This window comes from Eupeodes corollae, chromosome 1 (assembly GCF_945859685.1).
Source record: "Eupeodes corollae chromosome 1, idEupCoro1.1, whole genome shotgun sequence".
Lineage (NCBI taxonomy): Eukaryota > Metazoa > Arthropoda > Insecta > Diptera > Syrphidae > Eupeodes > Eupeodes corollae.
In genome coordinates, this window is record NC_079147.1 from 136,651,529 (window position 1) to 136,674,806 (window position 23,278).

The following is a 23,278-nucleotide window of genomic DNA, read 5'->3' on the forward strand; positions in this document are numbered from 1 at the left end:
TTTTTGTGAATCGGAAAAATTAAGGCCTCTTTGAACTCTTGCAGTATAATACCATGTTCCAGAATTTGGTTGAATGAAATATAAAGTTTTTCAATAAGTTCCGATGTTCCGTATTTATAAAACTCAGCCGGTATTCTATCGTGCGTCTTATCTCCTCTTGTATTATTGGCGCATCTAAGAGAATATTGTCGAATTTAGGTTCATTATACGATATATTTACGGAGCTGGACGGGGAATTTAAGAGCTCTTTGAAATGTTGACAGAGCGTAGTCGATGTTAGATTTCGGTGAATCTTAAACTTATTTCAATTCCAGAGCTTAACCAGACTCCAAAAATCTGTAGCATTCTTACAGTGTGACAACCTCCTAGACTCTTCTATGAAATATTGGTTTCGTTTTTGTTTACAAAGGTCTTTGTATATCTTATTGGCTTCTAAGTATTTATCTTTGCTGTATTCATTATTGCAAACTCGAAGGGTCTTTAGCCACGTAAAAGATCTCTGTCTAGCACGCATACACTGACTATCAAACCAAGGTTCTATTGGCAATGTCTTCCTATGGTTGGTTATAAAGGCTGGATATGCAGATCTTATGGAATTCATGATCGATGCTATTTCAGAATCCACATTCATCAATAAAGAATTGAGGCTACTCTGATAGGAAGATAGGTAGTTAGGATTCCACTTTAATTTTGGTAACAAATGTAAACGACTGCTACCATCCTTCTCACATCCACCGACTCGTAACTTCATAGTTGTGGGTAGATGATCCGAGAATGTCACTACATCAACTTTAAAATCAAGAAAATATTCGCTCCATGTCCCTCCTATCATGCAATAATCTATGACAGATTTTCCATGTGCTCCAACAAAAGTTAGTTCCCCAAACTCGTCTGATGCGGATGTCCCGTTCCTTAGATCGTCAACTGCCAAATTCCCGAACAATATTCTCGACGAATCCGTAACGATGAATTGCCTATCGATGATGAGGGAAATGGAGTTAAGTCTCTATGGTGCCTCTTTGCTGAATTATCAGCATTATTTCTTTTGTGTTGGGGATTGTTAGGGGGAATTGTTGGTGTAAATATGCTTCTTAGTTTACTTAATCTAACACCAACTGCCGACTCACCTCCTTATTTAGCCCCATAACGCTTTTAACACTAAATAAATGTTTAACTAATTAACAAATTTCAAATTATTTAAATCTTTTGCGTGGGCTTAAGTTTAACCCAACTTGACACTTTAAACTCTTAAACGTCAATCCAAATAAATAGTCTCATAGCAATAATTCAGAAGAATTTTGAAAGATTGTAAAAGAAGTAACCGATGGGAAAAAAAGTACGAAGAAAACTCTTGACGCTGAAACTCTAGCTGATCATTTTAAAACTCTATCGTCCGCCGAAGGGAACCTTCACACTTTCAGCTTCGCTCTTTTAAATTCTGAAGTTGACGAAATCAATGCTCATATAATAATAATAATCATTAGGGTCCAGTTATAACTGCGAGTATCATTTGTTTTCACCATTGAAACCAATAGTTTGAATTTTTTTGAACATTTCAAGTTTCCTGAGTTTTAGTTTATTTTGAATTAATAAATATTAAATTTTGACATTCCGTCAGTTAAGTGATGGTCCATAAAAAGTGTGTCCCTATTAAAGGGTTGCTTAGAACACGCACGAGCACACATATACATATACGTAGGTTTAGTCAAATGAATCCGAGCTTTTACTTCTCCATAATACATTTTTTTTAAGCATAAGTACAAAGTGACTTATTATGTATTCGAACCCTTTTTTTTACCTATATATATCCTATTTATTCAAAGGACACCCAAAATAAGATCTAATCCATCGATGGGATGAGTTTATTGCATAAAGTTGTCCTTTATCATCCTTATCATGATACACAAGAGTTCCTCACTTTAGTGCTGATTGAAAGCTATTAACTATTCAACCATAAACAAGAATTTTACATATATAAAGGGCCAAAAAAAAACATCACCTTCTTTATAATATCGTATTTCTAAGTGTAAAATAATAAATGTTGAAACAATATTTTCTTTTGTGTATAAGGACGAATTATGGTTATTTTATTGAACAACCTGTGACACTGATGTGACCATTAACTCAAATATGACACATCAACCGAGAATAATTATGTACACATATCCTCATCATCATCATCGTTATTGTCATTGTCATTGTCATTGTCATTGTCATTGTCTCTGTCACCTCAATAACAAGTTCAAATTTCAAATAAAATCACCAATTAATATTGAATTCGTTCATAAATGCTTATCAACATTATACATACATGTATGTCTATGGTAGTGTAGGCAACATCAAAAGTCCTTCTTGTCTGCATTTTATACATCATGTATTTTGTGGTAGTAGGTGGGTTAGGAAAGGATAAACACAAACAAAACTAAATTTCCCTCTCTTAACGTGTTCTGTGTAGTGCTAGCAGCAAAACCTTACTTTGTAATGCTGGCCGCCGCTGCCGCCCAACAAACAAAACCAAAATAAATAATACTAAGTAATAATCTTATGTTTATTTGTCGACATAAAATATTTGTAAAACACATTAATGGGGCTCGTTCAGTTTCTCCTCATATCCTCAAACTCATGCTCTTGGGAAGTATGCTCAAGCTCATTGTCAGTCATACCCTAACCCCCCTGCCACTGTCTCTGTCCTTATATGTATATGCGGTAGGAGGATATTGTGCGTATAATGAAGTATACCAAGGAGGTAGGTTGCCCGACGAACTTCAACGCATCAGGATTCAGGATCTTTGATATGAGTTGTGTATATTCGAATGTCTTACGTGTAGGTTACATTTTCTTGACACCACTTTGCACCGACAAACACCAGTAACAAATGAGAATTCCTTTTAAATGGAGATTTAGCTTAACTCAAATTTTGCAGGTTACCGTCACAAATAGAAACAAAAGGGTCCTACTTCCTCCAAACGCCCTCCTCGAACTTCAACAATCAGCTATCCCGACTGTTATGGCTGACTGATGACTATACCTTTGCTTTGTGCTTTAAGCTAAAGCTTTTTCAGTTTCTCTGATGTTTATAATGTCGTCTGTATACCTTTAACCTTTACCTACCTACCACTCATTGTATAAGGTTACAGGCAATTGGATGTGGGCGTTTGAATGGGGGCGGGCCACTGGTTTGTGGGTTATGCATTCAATCTATTTTATATGAACGAAAATTATGGTCATGTATGTGGATTTTTGGTTTAAGACTATATATACGGAAAATGTACCTACGCAAAGACCAATAACCCAACCACCCTACATTCATTTTCACCATTTTCACCCCCACATTACCATTCGTTTTATGAGAATGTGTACATATTTCATGAGTTACATATTAAACAACAATGTACCCACTCACATTATTTAGATATGTTTTTGTATAGGTATGCCTAAGTATGTTTGTCGTTATGTCCATATGTGATGAGAGTAGGAAAAGGAAGTGTGTAAATTTTGAATTTGTATGTCCTTAAAAAAAATCCACCACAGTACTATGAAAACATTTTTAGAACAAAGTTTATTTCAAGTCTAATGAAAACGTTGAAATTTATACAAGGATAACACTGGATGGGGATTAGAAGGATGAACTATGGTAAATATTTGACATCACCGATAACTGTTAGAGATGCTAAATATGCTTAAGGCTTAAAGATTTTATTAAAGTATTTTGGACCTGGCCGCCAGAAGGATTAGAGATCCATTTCTGCATCAATTTAAGCACTTTAAAGAAATATGACACATTTAAAAAAATGTCAAAAAAAAGAATTAATTAATAGTTCTTTTATATTATTTTCACAGTTTTACTTCTGCATGAACTTTTAAAATGACTTAGCTAAGGTTTCAGTAATAAACCTTATTTACTTACTCAAGATGGCACCACAGTCCGTGACGGACCTGGGTCTTAACCAACATGCGTCTTCAGCCAGTTCGGTCACAAGCTAGCTGCCTCAAGTTTGGTTGAGGTCTTCTCCTATCTGTGGGCGCCACCTGAGCTGCAGTCTTAATCAACTGTGCCGTCCCTTGGCATAGGATTCAAAGACCTCCCAGTCTAGAGCTCGAGCGTTGATGTACATGCATTAGCTCTACATATCCCAGCCATCTAAGTCGTTGGACTTTAATTTTTGACTAGATCATTTTCGCACAGAACAGGACAGTATGCAGAAAGGATCAAAAATTTCGCGAAGAATTTTGTTCTCGAAGCATCCTAAGATTTTCTCACTTTGCCTTTACAAGGTGCAAGCCTCAGCACCATATATGAGAACCTGGATGATGAGTGTCTTATAGGTGGTGATCTTCAATTCTCAAGAGAGGACAATTTGCCTTATAAGTCCAAAGAAGCAGCGATTTGCAAATGTTATCCTCCATTGGATTTCAGAGCTGGAGTTGTCTGAAATTATCGCGATGCCTGGTTAAAAAAAAGTCTTCAACTGCTTCAAACTTTAGCTGTCCATAGTGACGTTTTGTGCAATATTCTCAGTAATGCTGAAAAATTTTCCATTTGTATCACACTTTGATCTTCCAGTTATGTCAATATCACCAGCGTATCCAAGTAATTGGACAAACTTTTGAAAGATAGTTCCTTTAGTATTGAAGATTAACTTTTGCACAATTCCTTCCAGAACGATGTTGTCTAAAACCTAAACTTGATAAAGTAGTGTGCAGTCTCCATCGTAGTTCTATACGAACTGACAAGTTTGACCGGGATGCCAAAACTAGACATTTCTCTGTCCTTCTCATACAAAGCCTTGAAATCGATGAATAGATAGTGGGTATCGATTGGAAGTTAATAAGTTTGTTTGCAAGATCTGTATTAATGTGAATACTTGATCCATGGTAGATTTTCCTGGTCTAAGGCCACAGTGATATGATTGGCCATCCCCGTTATATAGTTTGGAGAAGTGATTTTTGTATGTTTCCCAGCATAGTACGAGGTGAACCTGATCGTGTTTACATGCTATGATTCGCGACTGGTACCCATGAATTGTTATATCCTCCCGAAAGCTTCTTCTGTTGACCCCTCGAAATGTTGGGACACAATGAAGGTCAATCTGGTTGATATTTGATTGATCCTCTTGTGGATATCGAGATGTGTGAACTATGTACCCGCTAACAGAACTTTTCGCCCCGCAGCGAAATCGATCAGCATGAATTCGTTGTCGGAGTTGGTCTCGTTCAGGCTGTATCTCCTTAATGTGCCACCTAAAAAGTCCTCTCTTCCTACCTTAGCGTTAAAATCTCCTAAGACAATATTAATGCCATACCCAGGGATCTGCTAATGTGTCTTGTCTAGGAGCTCTTAGAATATGTCTTTCTTATTGATACCCAATTTCCGGATTTTCTCAAATTGAAAATACAATTTTGATGGGACAAAATAGGCTGTTTCCTAAAAATGCCAGCATTTCAAGATTATTGAACGAGTTTCTGCCTAAGAGTGTGTTTCTAACGCTGGGTCAGTGTGACTGTTCTTCTTGCTCTTCCTCATCACTGCAGCCGTTTCATATATCATGGGTAGCAAGCTACATTTTCTTTTTATACTTACTTACTTACTTAGGTTCTCAGACCTGTTAAGTCCGTTGGGGCATAGGGCCTCTACTACGTCTATGTGCCATCGTGTACGGTTTCCGGAGATGTGTTTCAGCTTCTTCCAACTCTTGCCTACTTAGTCATCCAGACTTTCTTCTTTCTTGTTTGAGCGGATTCCACTTCATTGCCTGGCCTGCAATGCAGTTGTTACCTTTTCGAAGCGTATGTACAATCTTTTGCCACTTACACCTTCGTATAATAGAGTCTATAGGTTCCTGATCTGTCCTTCTATGAAGCACCTCATTTGATATACGGTTTGGCCAGAAAATCATTAGGATGTTACGAAGGCATTTAATCACGAAGGCTTGCAGCTTTTTTGTTATGGCTGAAGTAACCTCATTCGTTACTTCTTAAGCTGATAGAGTTATTCATCCAAATTTTCGGCAGCATAGCGAACGCGCACCGCTTTTGCTTTGCCGATGCGGCAGATGACGTCTTGTTTGGTTCCGCCTTCAATGATGACGATACTTCATAAGTATCAAAAGATCACCACTTTTCCACCGGATTCCGCTTCTCTCTCCACACTTGTTGTCATTTGATGGAGATCCATGATCCTATCGGAGAGTAAGCAAACTTCGTCCGCGTAATCCAAGTGCTTTAAGTAGGATGTCAAAGTCCATTGGATCCCTCCACTACCTGACAAAGCTTCGCGCAGTACATTGGTTACCAGCAAAAAAAAAAAAACAATATTGGCGACAGAATACAGCCCTGTCTGACTCCGCTACGGATTTCAAAATCATCTGAAAACCTACCATCGTGCATAACATGAAACTTACATATATCATATGTTGCTTTTATAATAGCAATTGGGTTTTTTTGGATGACTCTCTTCCATAAGGCTAACCAGATGTACTTCCCGTTGACGCTATCAAAGGCCTTCTCGAAGTCGATGAACAGCTGGTGTAGTGGTGCTCGATATTCAGCGCACTGCTCAATAATGATCCGCAGGGTGTTGATGTGATCAATACAGGAGGACCCAGCGCGGAATCCTGCTTGTTCGGTATCGACTGTGGCTTAAAAGTGTTCTTTGATGCGTTCCAGCATGACTTTTGCTTCTATTTTGGCAACGGTAGGTAGGCGGCAAATTCGCACTTTATATAGGGTCTTTTTTTTGGAGCTTGAAAATCATTTCCATAACATAAAAGTTGTGTTATTATACTCAGAAGCAATCGTAGAATCTTTTTTATCTAGCTGTATTATCGAACGGGTGCTATTATTTCTTCGTGGCGCAAATTTCGAGACTTTTCCATCTTTAATTGATTTCCATTAACAATTACCTATTTTAGTTCACAGGACCGGGTTTATACGAGTCGAGTGGTGTACCTTTCCTCTTCAAATCATCGGCCCTCACGTTTCCAGTGACCTTGTAAAAGGTTTTTTGTAGTTCGGACAGCATGTCATGTAGTCTCTAGGAACTGCTCGGGCCCGAGTGGCTGGTTTTCCAGGAATAAGTCGATTGGCAGCTTAAAAATTCGATCAATGAATTTTGTGAAATTAATGTCATTGTTTTAAATTAAAATAAAGAAGTATGGATAGCAGGTTTTTTAATTTGTATCAGAGCTTTTTCCAATTTTATATCATTCAGCACTGAAACCTCGTATTTTTCTTTTTGTTGAAGTTGAATTTCTTCTTCCACTCATCGGGGAAGGTTTCGGTGGTCCAGGCTTCTTTTTTGAGTGGATGAAACAGTTCGCTTGATGACGTTGGCGCTTCTTGTAAAAGCTCTGTGGGAATTCCTTCAAGTCCTACCGATTTGTTGGTCTTAAGTGCTTTTATTGCAACAACGTTCTCATCTTTACTGAGAGTTGCGGTGCAGATTAGTTTGTTCAGGCACTTCAAACACTCGGTTTAAAACGTAGGAAAAGTGTTCTTTCTTCATTCCTTATGACGTTTTCATCCACTGAACTTAGCGAAATACCGTCTACTTCTTTCACCAGGTGTTGTTTTGCGCTGTGTGCACCGTTCAGCTCTTTGGTTATTCTGCAAACGGTCCTGCTGTCGCACTTGTTTTCAACATCTTCTTTTTATGGTAACATAAAAGTTGTGTTATTATGCTCAGAAGCAGTCGTAGAAACTTTTTTTTCAGCAGCATTATCAAATGGGGGCTATAATTACTTCGTGGGACAAGTTTCGAGACTTTTTCATCTTTCATTTTCATCCATTACCAATTACCTAATTTAGTTCACATGATCGGGTGTTTATGCGAGTAAAGTGTTGTACCTTTTCTCATCAAATCATCAGCTCTCTCGTTCCTAGTGACCTGGTCCCACCAGAGCTTTATGTTATACTGTGAGATAAGAACCCTTAGTTCTTGACGAAGGAATTAACGAGCTTTGATTTTATTGTTCTGTCAGGAAACGTTTTAGTTGCCACTTGGCTATCAATACAAATTGTGATATCAACTCATGAAAGCGACATCACTAAGACATTTCCTTCAGCGTACGTTATTGCCAATGCCTCGGCTTGAAAGACGCTGCTTTTCTCGGGAAGGCTGAAGGAGTGCACCAGATTGAGTGTTTCAGAAAAGAAACCTAAACCTACTCCAGCATTCGTTTTCGAGCCGTCATTCATTATAGATGGATAATGGATATTGTCGACTCACTCACATGCGGAACATCTTTCACCCATTCGTTTCTATCAGGCAAGATAGTGCTAACATGTTTTTTGAAGTTCGGACAGCATCTGCTCGTGCCCGAGTGGCTGGTTGTCCAGCAATTAGTCGATTGGCAGCTTAAAAGTTCGATCAATGATTTTTGTGAAATTAATTTCACTGTTTTAAATTAGAATAATAAAGTATGGATAGCAGGTTTTTTAATTTGTATCAGAACTTTTTCCAATTTTATAACATGCAGCACTGAAACCTCGTATTTATAAGCGAGGGCCAGATATCATATACTTCCTGTGCAAAACATATTTATTGAACAGAGTACCTATAGGACTTGGTTCTTCACAAGCTGTTGCGCCACCTTATTTATTTATTTTTTCAAAAAGCTTCTTCATATTAACTATTTGTACATTTTTGTTCAACTAAGTGTTTTAAATTTTTCCTACGGCCTAAAATAAGGAAGGATAACAAGAAAGAATATTCAAATTATTTCACATATTTCATGTCAATGTCATGGTATATAAATAAATTTTACAAAATTTCATGTCCTTTTTCTTAACATAACAAATTTTCTTGTACATATTTAAATTAACAACATTCCCTTGTAATTTCTTTTTTTTTCTTTTTTGAGGAATAAACTTTAAGTAAGACTACCGAAATGCCAAATTTGTAAAGAACTCAAACGAAAATTTTCTAAAGAAATTTGAATTTTTTTATTAAAATTTACAAGAATTTATTCAGTCTGATTTTTTTTTATTAATTTCACCAGTAATGATGTCACTTTGTTGGCATCTTGATAGAATTTTTTTGTCATCGATGAAATTTTATTCAATATACATATACAAAAAAAAATTCAACCTCGTTTAAATAAGTATGTATAGTACAGTACAGTACATACTTTGTACCTGCCACAGGAATTTATGAAGCATATCTTACAAAAATAATGTAACAGTTTTTCTGTACCTCGTTTCTTTTTTTCCGTTTTCTATACTCCCACCTAAAATGTTCGAAAGCTTGAAACATATACATGTACACAAAAAATTACATTTTCATAGTCAAAGCATCCTAGGAAAACGGAAATCATCATTGCAGGAAAGCACAGCAGCAGAAAGGACCTGTCATGCTATGGTCTGCTCTGCCCATGGCCATGGTAAGGCCACGCTTAAGTGAGTAATTGTCAAAGGAAAGAAACTCGACGAAATACCTGTCTTTCGTTATCTATAAAATATTACGTCCTCCAATTTTTATAATATCGCAAAACAGCTCTCCTAAAAAAAAAACAATCTACGTACCATCTGTTGATAACTTACAAGCATTCCTATAGTATCTATAAATACTTATACAGTAGATAAACAATATTTTTATGTTTATTTTTCTTATGTTGTCTCTCGGTCCGAAATATAGATTCTTTAGTACATACAAACAGTGTTGGCCAAAAGAAATGCAACTTTAATTTCCTCTATTATTAAATAATAAAAATACAAATTTAGGATTCAATCATTGTAAATTTGTTTGTCTTTAAAATTTAAATAAATATCTACAGTTTTGAATGGAGAATAAATTATAATTGTTTTTGTAAAAGTTCATTAAATATAGCACAATTAGTTTAATATCAGGTTGGTCAAAACAAAAGCAACTTTTTAAAAATACATACATACATATTAGTAGTCTTACTAAAATATTGCTGTTTGAAATCCTTGTATTTATTTATTGTATTCTTCGAAGCATGCAGTCAATTAAATCACTTACGAGTATAAAACTGTTGATACTTTTTCAAGCCAATTTAATTTGATCAAACAGATCGTTTTTATATTTGCAATTAATACTTACAATTTGTCGATTTACAACTTCCCATAGATTTTCTATGTGGTTGAGATCTGGGAACTGTGGTGGCCATTGTAAACTTCAATCTGGTTTCCTTAAAACCTTTTCTTACAAATTAATGGAAAGATTTATCGCATCCTTCCCTCATGCATATATCAATTGCAATCAATGGGACAATGATTTTGAAAAATTGGAAGGAATAATGTCTTAAAGTAATACTTCTAATCTGCTTGTTATGGGTGACATGAATGCAAGAACTGGAAGTCAAGCTAGAAATGAGAACAGTGTACTGGAAATTGAGAGAAAATCGAAGGATGTAGTCTGCAACGCAAGAGGCTTAAAGCTTATTGACCTCTGTAACTCGTACAGGTTAAGAATACAAAGTGGTACAGATACGGAAGGTCAATTAACTTTTATCATTGGTCAGGAACGCTCTGTGATATAGTATAGTCTCGTAGGCAACGAAGGGAATGAGCATATGATTGACATAAAAATAGATACTTTACCGTATTCAGACCACTTTCCAATTATCATAACGTTCGGACTGAATATCAGAGAAGCTCAAGAGTCCAAGATTATAAATTCCCTACCGAAACTGAAATGGAAACCGACAAACGAGATGAAATATCAAGTAAGTTTTGATATCTCACTGCTGGGTCAAAGAAATTGTGATCTATCCAAGCTGGATAAAATAATCAAGGAGTCGTATCCAAATGTAGCTGCCAATAGCATAGCCCGGGAGAACTTCATAGATCCATGGTTTGATGTAGAAAGGAATTATCGTTTAGCTGGCTTAGAGCATATAGATATTCGAAAGACGGCAGCATTCTTCGCAGCTAAATCCAAGAGTTTAGCGTCTTTGAAAATTCGAAAGGAGTTTTGGAACCTAGCAAAGCAGCTGAACGGGAAAAATTTGTCAATCCATTTTAGTATAGGTTTTGATCAGCTGGTAGATCATTTTCAGAGTTTGTTAATCCAACAGAAGGGAAACTTATTTTTCAATACGCTACTCCGGGTTTTTAAAATGAAACTCTTGATGTTGCAATAAAACACTAAGAAGTGATTTTAGCTGTAATGGAACTTAAAGATGGGAAAGCATGCGGAATTTTATAAGTATGGCACAGCAGAGCTGATCAATCGACTGAAAACAATATATAACGATGTCATGGAAACAGGAATGATACCACTAGAATTTAAGGAGTCTATTATTTTCCAGAGTTGTCTAATTATAGAGCAATATCCTGTCCAAATGATTCATAAAAAATATTTACGCTGGTTTTAAAAAAAAACGTTTTAATAGATATATAGAAGACAACAAGCTCTTCAAGGAGTTTCAAGCAGGCTTAACGACAGACTATTCGACGGTTGACCACATTTTTATCCTTAAAATTATAGCAGAAACATTTCAGAATAAAGACAAGAAGCTTCGAGTATATACGTTTTTCGTTGACTTCAAATCAGCATTTGATATGATCGATAGACATGCGATTATCTACAAGCTATATGTATAGTAACAGAATGTCATGAAAGTTCGGGAAAGTTATTCAGAATCTATATTGCTACGGAATGGAATAGAAAAAAATTGTCGAGAGGATTTAAAACACAATCGGGAGTCAGACAAGGCTGTACATTGAGTCCGAGTCTGTTGGCCTTGTTTATTAATGATCTCACAGACCTCTTAGCAGATGGCATAGACTTCGGCGGACAGCATCACCTGAATCATTGCAGTTAATGGTTAACCGCCTGTATCAATATTGTCAGCTTTGGAGTTTGATGGTGAATCTTAATAAGGCCTCAATTCAGCGAAAAAAAAAATTGTTCTATAATGAAGAGGTCGTTGAAGTTGTCACTGAATTCAAGTACCTTGCAGTTCACTTAACGAAAAATTTAAGCTTGGAAATTCATCTAAAAAAGAAACTAATTAAGGCTAAAGGTGCAATTAGTGCAACTTGGAAAAGATGTTTTTCTTACAAAAGTATAACACATAGCAACAAGTTCAAGATATTTGAAGCGGTATCTGAGTCTATCATGATTTACTTGGTGAACGAAACAATACGAAACTTCTCCGATACTATATTAAGCGAATTTTTAGACTGTCATCAAATACGCCCAACTATGTTATTATGCTGGAATCAGTGTTATCAACCCTAAAAATGCAATTCGATTACATCTTTAGAGTAATGAAAATGAGCAATAATATTCTTCCGAGATTGTGGCGCTATAAGTAATACGAACCAAAACAAGTTAGTGTGCTGATTGGATAAATTTAACCTAACCTTTTGTGTAAAAACCAGGATGATTTAAAAGCTTCTTTATATCAGCTCATTTCCGCAGTGGACATAAAACAACGAGAGAAATACTTGAATGACGCCAACATATCTATATACACGCAGCTCTACTGTCAACTAAATCACAACTTGGAAGGGAGAAATTATTTTAGGGAAGATAATAGCATTTCCGAAATTTCAATGATGGTTAATTTGAGAGGTGAAGTTATGCTGAATTTTATACCTCTTCTTAAAGAAATAAGAAGGAATGCTTTTGGAAGCGAAGTTCTGACGCAAAATCAAGTTATACTCTTGCTTAACAATATGGAAGTTAAGAAATTATATCAATTCTGCAGGCTAGCAGGCTGGTCTGCGAACAAGATAAAAACCATTAGTCGGACCCATCCGAAAAGAGTACGTTTCTTTATTTTCTAACGGTCAAGTTGATTTGGTCATGATGTAATTTTAATCTCGCCAACGTGTAAAATTATATTAATAGGCAAATCCCTGATTTTTGAAAGGAATATTTTCTCAATATTTAAATTTGACTCATTCCACTTTTAATATCTTTTATATTTTGTTTTCTTTTATTTCGTTAGAGTATTTGCTGCCGGCCATTTTACAAAAGTTAACTTAGAACGCTGATAAGCTTACCCGTGAACCAAATAACACCCAAAAAATAGATTCAACTGCACCCGTTTGCGAGAGAGAGAGAGAGCAATAAAAAGTGTCTTTGGTTTTGACCAATACAAAATTGGTTTAACTTTCTTACTTTTTCATATTTAAATTGATGAATATGAAACCTTTATTCCTGTTTTCTATTTAGAAGCACATGGTGATATTGATTGCTCCATCATAGGATCATTAACGTCGCTTCAACATCGTCGTAAGGTTTCTTGTCTCACGTTCTTTACCGTTATTTTAATTGTTTATGATGAAGAGAAATAGCCAGCTGTATTCCTCCCCGTAAACAGTTCAACCGTAATACTCGCGATTCTAGAAATGCTCGCCCTCGAACCCAACTTCGGTCGTTCTGTCAGGTACAGAGATTCGTTCTTTAGCCGTACTGCGCGAATGTGGAATGCCTTACCACACTCTGTTTTCCCAGCCATTGCAATATTCAGGAATTCAAAACCAATTTGCACCGACACCTCCTTTCAACCTATCTCTTGTCTTCCCACCTATCTCACACTGTGCCTTTACATAACAAGGGTAGTAATATCTCCTTGAGTGTGCGCTTATTATAAAAAAAAACATACGTAATGTTTTAAATTTTGGAAAAAATTAACATGATTTTTTTAAGTTATTAATTTTTGAATGACACAAAGATAGAGATTTTTTTAGTTTTAGTTGCTAATATTTTGGCCAACACTGTACATATGTACCTACAATATTTTTTAGCATCCCTGCCTCAATTTTAAATCATCGACGAAAAGGCTCTCAATGTTTTGTCCTTTCAACCCCCAAGGATCTCACTGTATTCAGTATTGCTATATTGCATTCACCAAAAAAATGATTTGTTGCAATCGAATTCGAAATCAGCAATAAAAGCTCTTCACAAAAATAAAAAATATGAATAAAAATCCAAAATAAAAAATATCCGCTCTGGTGACTTTTATTTGGACCTACCTATAACAAAAATACATAAATTCTTTATGAACTCGAACTGAAAAAACTGAATAAACATTTTCTCTTCCATTTTTTGTTTGTATCTTTTCCGGGTACTATTGAATTCAATGGACATCGTGTGGAGTTAGATTGTCAACGAGTACACTGACTGGGACAGGACATCACAGCATCCAATCAATACCAGAGACACAGCAGTTGCTGCACTCTCAGATGCTCAATTTGTGGCACCAATTATCCGCACTGGCGATATGCTGGCCAATACACCGCCAGGGGGTGGTGGCAATGGAAACGGTGGCATTAGTCAAGACAAGTCAGGATCGTCGCCGTCGTCGTCGTCGTCCTCATCATCATCGTCATCGGGTAGTTCTGGAACCAGATGCTATTTCTATGTGTTCGATTATCAGACAAAGGATGGCGACTATCCGCAACGTATGGGCACCGTGCACGGCGAGGATCTGCCGTATATATTCGGAGCACCACTAGTCGATGGGTTTAGCCACTTCCCGACCAACTATACCAAGTCTGAGATAGCATTGTCCGAAGCAGTTATTATTTTTTGGACGAACTTTGCTCGTACTGGGTGAGTTAATTGGACAGATGAAATTTATGGGTTTTGTGATAAGTGCACTACTATATGCACTCTGACGAAATTAGAGCATTGGACTAGAAGTCGAGAAAAGTAAGGGGGGAGAATGAAATGAAATTAAGAATTATATTATATAAATGTAATGTGAGCGAGTGTGCTCTTGTCCGTGACGTGATGTTTCTAAAAGATTGTTTTTGCTTCTGTTTTATTTGTGTCCTTTAAAAAGTTATTCCAGGACGAACAAAAGATCCTCTAAACACGATTGCAAAATGTCTCATACAGTTAATAAAGAGATTTAAAAGTGATTTATATTTCGGAATTACATTAAGAAGATATCGTATTTTGTTTGTTCCTTTCATTTTGTCTTTCTTGGTTAAAATGTGTTTGTATAAAAGTAAAATACTATAGACCAAGACCAGTTATATATGTAGATAGACAAAGTTATAACTTTACACAGTCCTTTTTTGGTAATCGCATCCTAGACTAGAGTAATGATATAGGTTGAATCGTTTTTACTGTTACAAATTCAAGACTGACATTAATATGGAATTATTGTTTGCTTTATAGATATATGGGAAGCTCGCAAATATATGTACAAGCATCCATATCCTTGGATCTATTATTCATTTTTTATTTTCATACATCATTTTGGCTTAGCCAAAAGACTTATTCTTATAATATGAAGAGTGGTTTTTGTAGTAGCTTCGCTTGGACATCAGGAGCTTTTTTGTTTATTTACAAATTTGTAGAACTGAATTTGTATCTTATAAAAGTAAAAAGTAGTACTTTTTGTGATGTCAAGATGAAGTGTAATAGATGATGGAACTATGGAGAAATATGATGATACACGTATTGTACTTGTGATGCTTTAAGGAAGTAAAATAATTGTTCAAGTTTTTAGTCAATATAACCTTTAGTTTAAGTGCTTTGAATTTGCTTGTTACCTAGTTGTTTTTTTAAGAAATGGATGATTTATTATGATTTACAACTGAGCGTTTTAGGTGAATTGTTTCTTTTAGCACAACTTTTTTACTTTTATTAAAGTTGCCCCTAAGAAACGTGAAAAAGGTAGGATCAAAATGCAAATCAAGAAGAATATCTAGTTATGATTTCTCAAACTTATTCGAAAGATAATACAACCGAATGCAATAATATTACTCCAGTCAACATCAACCCGCTCAGTCCCTAGCTAGCTGTTTCCAGTTTCCGAAGCCAAGTTGGTTGAGGTCCAATCGAAGACCTTTCAGGCTGGAGCGTTGAGTTCCATTCGCTCTGCATAACAAAGCCATCTAGGTCGTTGGGCTTATATTCTTTCTACCAGGTTATTGTCGCTGTACATCCGGCACAGTTCGTCGTTGTATTTTCTATCATCCACTCTCCATCTATGCATATGAGATCAATATTTGTCTATCTAAGCCTCAAATCCATAAATGACAACCGAGGTGATGACGAATAGTGTCTTTAGATACTCGAGAGAGGACTTTACTACTCATTTACCTTCTAAGTTTAAACAAGCAGCGATTTGCAAGAGTTGTTCTCCGTTTGATTTCAGCGCTGGTGCCGTTATCTAAATTTATAGCGGTGCCTATAGTTAGACAAAATAATTAACTACCTTTAAGCTGTCCCTGGTGACCTTTAGTCCAAGACGTCATCATTGAATGCCCTTTGTTGTTGATATCATATACATACTTTGTGTTGTCTTCATAAACTTTTGTGACATCGAAAGCATCGGTGAGATCTTTTCCGACTGCATTCTGCATCGTCATTCTGAATAAATGTCGCGTCGCAGCAAAACTAGTAATAATTATCAGGCTTACCCATATGATGAATCCGCTTTCATTGAAACATGGTTGAACGCCCTACTTAGGCATGGTACTTTTTGATCAAGCGATCTTAATTTGTAGGATGGACTGTCTTGGGGATAAACCATATTCGGTAGGTGGTGGATTCTTAATTAATAATAAATAATTTTTGTAGAACTTTCTTAACATTCCTTTTTGACCTGAAAATTTGCGTACAAAAATACCGCTACAGTCCAAAGATTTATTTGTTTTAAACGTCTTTATTCCTTCAAAAAGCCCGGCATTAGCATTTTTTAACACTTTTTTGCTCTTGATCATATAATGAACATCGCTGGAGCCTTTACTGGGTCACTATCGTGACTTAATCTTCATTAAGTTTGTCTTAACAGGAACTTCAATTATTAGAACATACACAGCAACTAAGCTGTATTAAAAATGTCCATTAATCGACGACTCGATTTAGTTTTTTCACCTGAAGGTAAAAGTACAGCAGTAGTTGAAACAAACGCTTCTATATCGCTCAACGTTTTTCTTTGCTTCAACAGCCATCTAATAATAATTGTAATTAACATAACTGTTGATATTGTATTGATTTTTGGAAAGCTAATTTTCAGCAGCTCTCTAACCATACACACATAGATCTTAGTGTGGTATTGAAAAATACCAATTCTAAAAGACGTGCAGTTTCATACTCTTACAATGTATTGAAAACCTGTGTACAAGACATCGTTCCTAATAAAATAACCAAATAATCCAGCCTTTGTCATCCATGGTATGCAAAACGCCTTAAAATTCTTCGAAACAAGAGAATCAAGACTTGGAAAAATCTTTTAAAAAGCATGTCGCTTGAAGATTGTCGTGAAGTATACTATACTCCCGAAATTTATAACTCGTTTGTAAACAACTCTGAACGATCTTTCATTAACACTGAAATTGTCTTCCTATACTAACGAAATTGTTACCGCAGTAACTTAATAAGTTTTACAATGATATTATACCAAATATTTTCATAGTTGCTGAAATACCCTTGTGGTCATCAACTCAACTCTATTTAAATTGATTATTCTAAAAGTTTAACAGCTTTCTCATGACAGCATCACATTTAAGCTGAAGGTAATTGCTTTTTATGTTACCAAATTAAATGCAGCAGTTCTTTCTCCAACCCTTTCATTGCCAAATCAGAAGTACCCCAGGGTAGTCACTTAGGACCTCTACTTTTTATCTTAGATACAATCATGTATCCCTTCGTTTAAGATACAGCAACTTTAACCAATCAAATATAACGCAATGACTTTCTTACCGTACTCCTAGTTGGAATGACTGTAAAATATCGTAGTACTCTGATCATCGCCTTTGTGAGTAGCTAGAGAAGTGCAAATTCAGGTATATAAAAAAAATTTAGTTGTCTAGTAATCGAAATACAAATTACCTAGACAATCAAATACTTTTTCCAAATGCCATTCAACAGGTATCAAATTTATCAATTATGTACATGTAGCTGTCAAAATATTTTTTTTGTATCGATCAATTTGTTTGACAGCAAAAATTAAATGGTGGTTAAATTTTAAGGGCCGATGTTGATTTTTAATAAATACAAATTATTAAGGAAATTATTTTTTCTTATAAAATTATTGGAATGTTTCTATTATGTAATAAATGGCGGCACACCTCCATCCGATGGTCCAGTTTTTCAAATACGCTGAGACACTTGTCAATGAACTTTCGTTGGGGAAGGTCCCCTCTGTGTTGTGCGTCCGTTGCCAATGCGCGTCTTGTTCGAGTCTTGTTTGGCATCAGGCTCTCTTATCGAAAATGCGTGCTTTCGGTTTTCACGAATTCCTCCTTCATTGGAGTAGTAATTACCTTTCGAATCGTTCAATACAAGTTGTATTGGATGGATTCAAGTCTGAAAACCACAAAATAAATGCTGGTGTGCCCCAGGACTCTGTTTTATCTCCAACATTCCATGATGATCTCCTGTCTGAAACATCTAATCCAATACATTGTTTCGATGACGATAGTACTCTAAGCTTTTCATATTCGTTTTCAGATTCACAACCCTCTTCTTCGGATGTGGAACTGCAACGACAAGTTATGATAAGCTCATTAAATTAAGACCTAAACAGCATTGTACAATGGGGAATAAGAAACCGCGTGGAATTTAATGTTTCGAAAACGTAATGCTGTCTTGTATCATTGAAGCGAAATACACCCCTGTTGCCATTATCCATAAATGGCACTTGCATCAAGGAAACTGAACATCTCGATATTCTCGGAATGTGTATCACAACCACCTTTTGTGGAACGATCACAAACGCGATGTCGCCAAAAATGCTGCAAGATGTTTGGGTTTTCTAAGGCGCTGCAAGAAGTTTTTCTCCGCCTCTGATCTGGCTGTTATTTACAAGACTTATATACGTCCAAAGCTTGAGTACAACTCAAATATCTGGGCTGGTGCTCCTGCAACTTACTTAAGCCTCTTGGATAGTATTGAACGTAGAGCATTTAGATTGATTGGTGATATTACCATCATAAGATCATTTACGTCACTTGAAAATCGTCGAAATGTTTCTTGTCTCACCCTCTTTTACCATTATTTTAATGGGTTATGCTCTAGAGAAATAGCCAGCTGCATTCCTCCCCTTAAATAGTTCAACCGTAATATTCGCGCTTCTAGGAATGCTCATCAATATACCCTCGAGTCTAACTTCGGTCGTACTGTCAAGTACAGAGATTCGTTATTTAGCCGTACTATGCGTATGTGGAATGCCTTGCCACACTCTGTCTTTCCCAGCTATTGCAATATTCAGGAATTCAAAACCAATGTGCACCGACATCTCCTTTGAAAATCCTCTCTCCCTTCTCTAGTGCTCATACTGGTGTCTACATAATAAGGGTAATACTAATATATTCCTTTGAGTGTGCACTTATTATAGAAAAAAAATAATATTCTATGTCGTTAATGCGCAAAATTAACTCATCCTTTAGCTCTTGAATTGTTGCTGGGGACTAACACTTTTTCTTGCAAAAAACCCCAAAGAAAGAAGTCCAATGGTGTAAAATCACATCTTGGTGGCCATATGACATCGCCACCACGTGTCACGTGAGATAACACTGCCATTGAATTTGTCACGCAAAAGAGCTATTGTTTCGTTAGCTGTGTGGTCCTGTTGAAACCACATAACGTCTACATCCATCTATTCGCTTTCGGACTGTTAAAACCTCGTTATCATCTCACGATAGTTTGCTATCCATATCCATATTTTGAAAAAAAAAACACGCCGATGATGCCGCCAGTCCATAAACGACACCAAACAGTCAATCTGATTGGGACCATTGGTTTTCCGACACTCACTCTTGGATTATCATTTGTCCAAATTCTGCTCATTAACAAATATATTAAAGATGATTTATTTTCTTCAAAAATTGGTCATCCACTGTTGCCATTTCCTGCCACCATTCTGACCATTTACGACACTTGAAATGGTCAAGAGGCTTTTGTTATTAGGTCAATTGTTCCTTGTTAGCATGTCTTATCCTACTAAGACTGGTTGAGGTAGACGGCTCTTCAGTTACACTATCGCGAACAGCAGCAATATTTTCTGCAACACGAGCTCAAAATTGTGCATGATTTTTTAACTGCACGTACATTCGGACAATTAAATTCACCGAAAAAATCAAGAAGTGCAGTATATTCATTTTAATTGAACGCCCATTTTTATTACAAGCCTGAATAACTTTAACGTTATTGAGTTTCTTTACATTATTTAAATTGAGTTAGTCTGAAATTGAGAAACTTCAAATGAAATGCAAACAAAACTTACGTTCATCACCCATCTTTAAAATATAACCACCCTTTATATCCCTCTGATAAATTCGTCACAGTTAACATTTGCTAAATTGAAGTTTGAAAAGAAACTCATAGGGATTTAAGGAGTAAAATTCTATCTTTAAATTGGTATCGTTATTATTACTCCTAACAGAAAAAAAATACAACAAAAACTTTTACTCCCATTTGAATTAATTTCAAATATTGGATCATGAAAATAAATTATCTATCTTATAACTTGTTCTGGGGCGAGTTACAAGACTTGCTAAATCAAAGTTTTTTTGTATAGTATTTTAATTTATACTCATTAATAAATATATAATGTGTACATCTTTGATAAAGAATTAAATTTAATCAAAGACATTCGCTTATTGGGTATTGGGAATAATCAAGCAAAGAAACACCCTTTTCAAATTCAATAGAACGCAGATGTATAGGGATATTAATCAATATATACATATTAATACATTGGCATCATCAAAGTCTTTTGAAAATTTCAGAATCAAGCCTCTCCTCCCCTCGCTTCTCTTCTTCTTCTTGTTCGTTTGTTGGGTCTGTTGGTAGGTGTAGGGAATGTTATATTATCGCATGTAACAAGTTCCTTTGTGCTTAAATTGAAGAACACAAAACCCATAGAACCATCTTTCATCGTATAGTCGCAGTCGTCGTCGTCCTTTGAAATCCCGTTATTCCTCCTACACAAACATATAAACATATAAATTGTAATCATCGAAAATCATTTCCTTTGATTCTATCAATTCCATAAACAGAAATCCGAATGAACTTCATCGACAGGACTCTGTATTGCCAGCATCAAAGGAGCGAAATAGATTTCGCAGCATCAACTGGGAGAGTTATGATCCACTCCACCAGAAGTACTTGGAAATTGGTAAGCAACACGCATACAAACAATACACACCCAACACCCATATTCCAAAAACTTTGCAAATGTGTATGGTTTGTACGCATACAGCTCATTGAACCTATAAACACTCTAAAAATCACATGTCAACCATCTACCACCACCACCACCATCGAATAATAGTCATGTATTTGTCGTCTATATATGTATATTTTGTACCATAAATTCAAAGAGTGATGAGATCTTGTCGTTCTTTCCACAGGAATGAAGCCACGTATAAAGAACCATTTTCGAGCCCATCAACTTTCGATTTGGTTGCGACTGATTCCAGAGTTATTACGAACCGGAATGGAGGATGCTATCGCCCGACACAATCTATTTAAAAATCACGACGATTTGGATCTTTACGAGGGCCCAGTTAAACCGGATCCTTTTTCGTCGCGTATGCAAATTGTTGAAGACGCTATGAATAAAAAGGGCGGACGCAATAATTCCTCTTCCAATGGATATATGGTTGGGGTGCTAGGCGGTGAGTATATTATAATTTATAACCAATCCGTTTCCCCTTATTTATTTGTAAGGAAACTCATTTGCTGTATTGTTAGCTAAGACCTGTGGCTGTGGCCCACTGATTCCGGATGTTTCAATTTCGTTATAAAATCATAGATCAAATTTTGCACCATACAGCATTCCAATATCCTATGCATATAACATAAAAATAGGAGTACATAGAATTGTTAAATGTACGAAATCTTAAACACAGTGACTTTTAAATGACCCATGTGTTTTTCAGAATTAATTAAAATTTTCAATGGGATTGGCAGGAACTTTGATTTTATTCAGTTCCAAAATCAATGATTACATGGGGTTTTGCATTGTAAAATAAATCAATTACTTGTTGATTTGTATCCGTCAAAATTCCGAAATTTTAAAAAGAACAAATTTGCTGATCTTTATTTACCATCATGCAAACAATATATAATTTGGATATGTCAGTTTTTGAATTGATTAGTTTACATACGAGGTCTGTTCAAAAAGTACCGGGAATTTTTTTTTTTTTTTTTTTTTAAATATTTACTTATTCGTTTACATCGATGTGGTCCACTTTAAAGCAGTCCCCCCAGATATAATACACTTATGCCAGCGTTTTTTCCAATCTTTGAAGCACTCTTGATATTCAGTTTTCGATATGTCCTTGAGCATTCTCAGCGCTTCGGCCTTTATTTCTTCAATCGCGAAAAACGCCGTCCTTTAATGGGTCTCTTCAACTTTGGAACAAGAAAAAAGTCATATGAAGCCATATCTGGTGAATATGGAGGTTGGGAAATGACTACAGTATTGTTTTTGGTTAGAAAATTACGAACAAGCAACGACAAGTGAGCAGGTGCGTTATCGTTTTGCAAAAGCCATGAATCGCATTTCCATAAATCCGAGTTTTTTTCGGATTGCTTCACGGAAACGTCGCATCACTTGAAGGTAATACTCTTAGTACGACCTTGTGGTAAGAACTCTTGATGTACTATGCCATTATAATTGAAGAAAACAGTAAGCAAAATCTTCACATTCGATCGAACTTGGCGTGCTTTTTTCGCTCTTGGTGACGTTGGATGATTCCAGGTGGACGATTGTACTTTGGTTTCCACATCATAGCCGTACACCCATGTTTCATCACCAGTTATGACCCTTTCAAGAAAACTTGGATCGTCGTTGACGTCATTTAACAGCTCCTAAGCGATGCTCATTCGATTGTTTTTTTGGTCAAAATTCAGCACTTTTGGAAACATTTGAAAAAATGTTATGAGATGAGCCAACTGATAAGCCAACTTCACCAGGAACTTCCCTTATTGTGATTCGGTGATCATTCATAACCATTTTTTCCACTTTTTCACTTTTTCGTCGATTATTGACGTGCTGGGTCGACCGAAGCGTTCGTCATCTTCAACGTGTTCACAGCCATTTTTGAATCGCTTATACCACTCGTAAACACTTGTTTTTTTCATAGCAGACTCACCATATACTTTTTGTAACATTTTACAAAATTTTTTTCATTTAAAACGCAAAATTTAATACAAATTCTTTGACCCTTCAATTCTTCCATTTTTTACTTACTTATTTACTTAAGGTGGCGCTACAGTCCTGTGTGAACTAGAGCCTCACCCAACAAACTTCTCCATCTAGCGCGGTCCATACCTAGATGTATCCTGTTTCGCGCTCCAAGTTGGGTGAGGTCACCTTCCACTTGTGCGCGC

At 36.1% G+C, this 23,278-nt stretch overlaps 1 protein-coding gene across 1 annotated transcript in view; it reads left to right on the forward strand.

The window, feature by feature from the left end:
• LOC129953762 (neuroligin-3) overlaps nt 1-23,278 on the forward strand; it is a 276,340-nt gene that overhangs the window by 112,110 nt on the left and 140,952 nt on the right. The window contains exons 7-9 of the mRNA XM_056067200.1: nt 14,079-14,530; nt 20,938-21,056; nt 21,292-21,558. Of these exons, the coding sequence (XP_055923175.1) occupies nt 14,079-14,530; nt 20,938-21,056; nt 21,292-21,558 (838 nt within the window). The remainder of the gene's footprint in view (nt 1-14,078; nt 14,531-20,937; nt 21,057-21,291; nt 21,559-23,278) is intronic.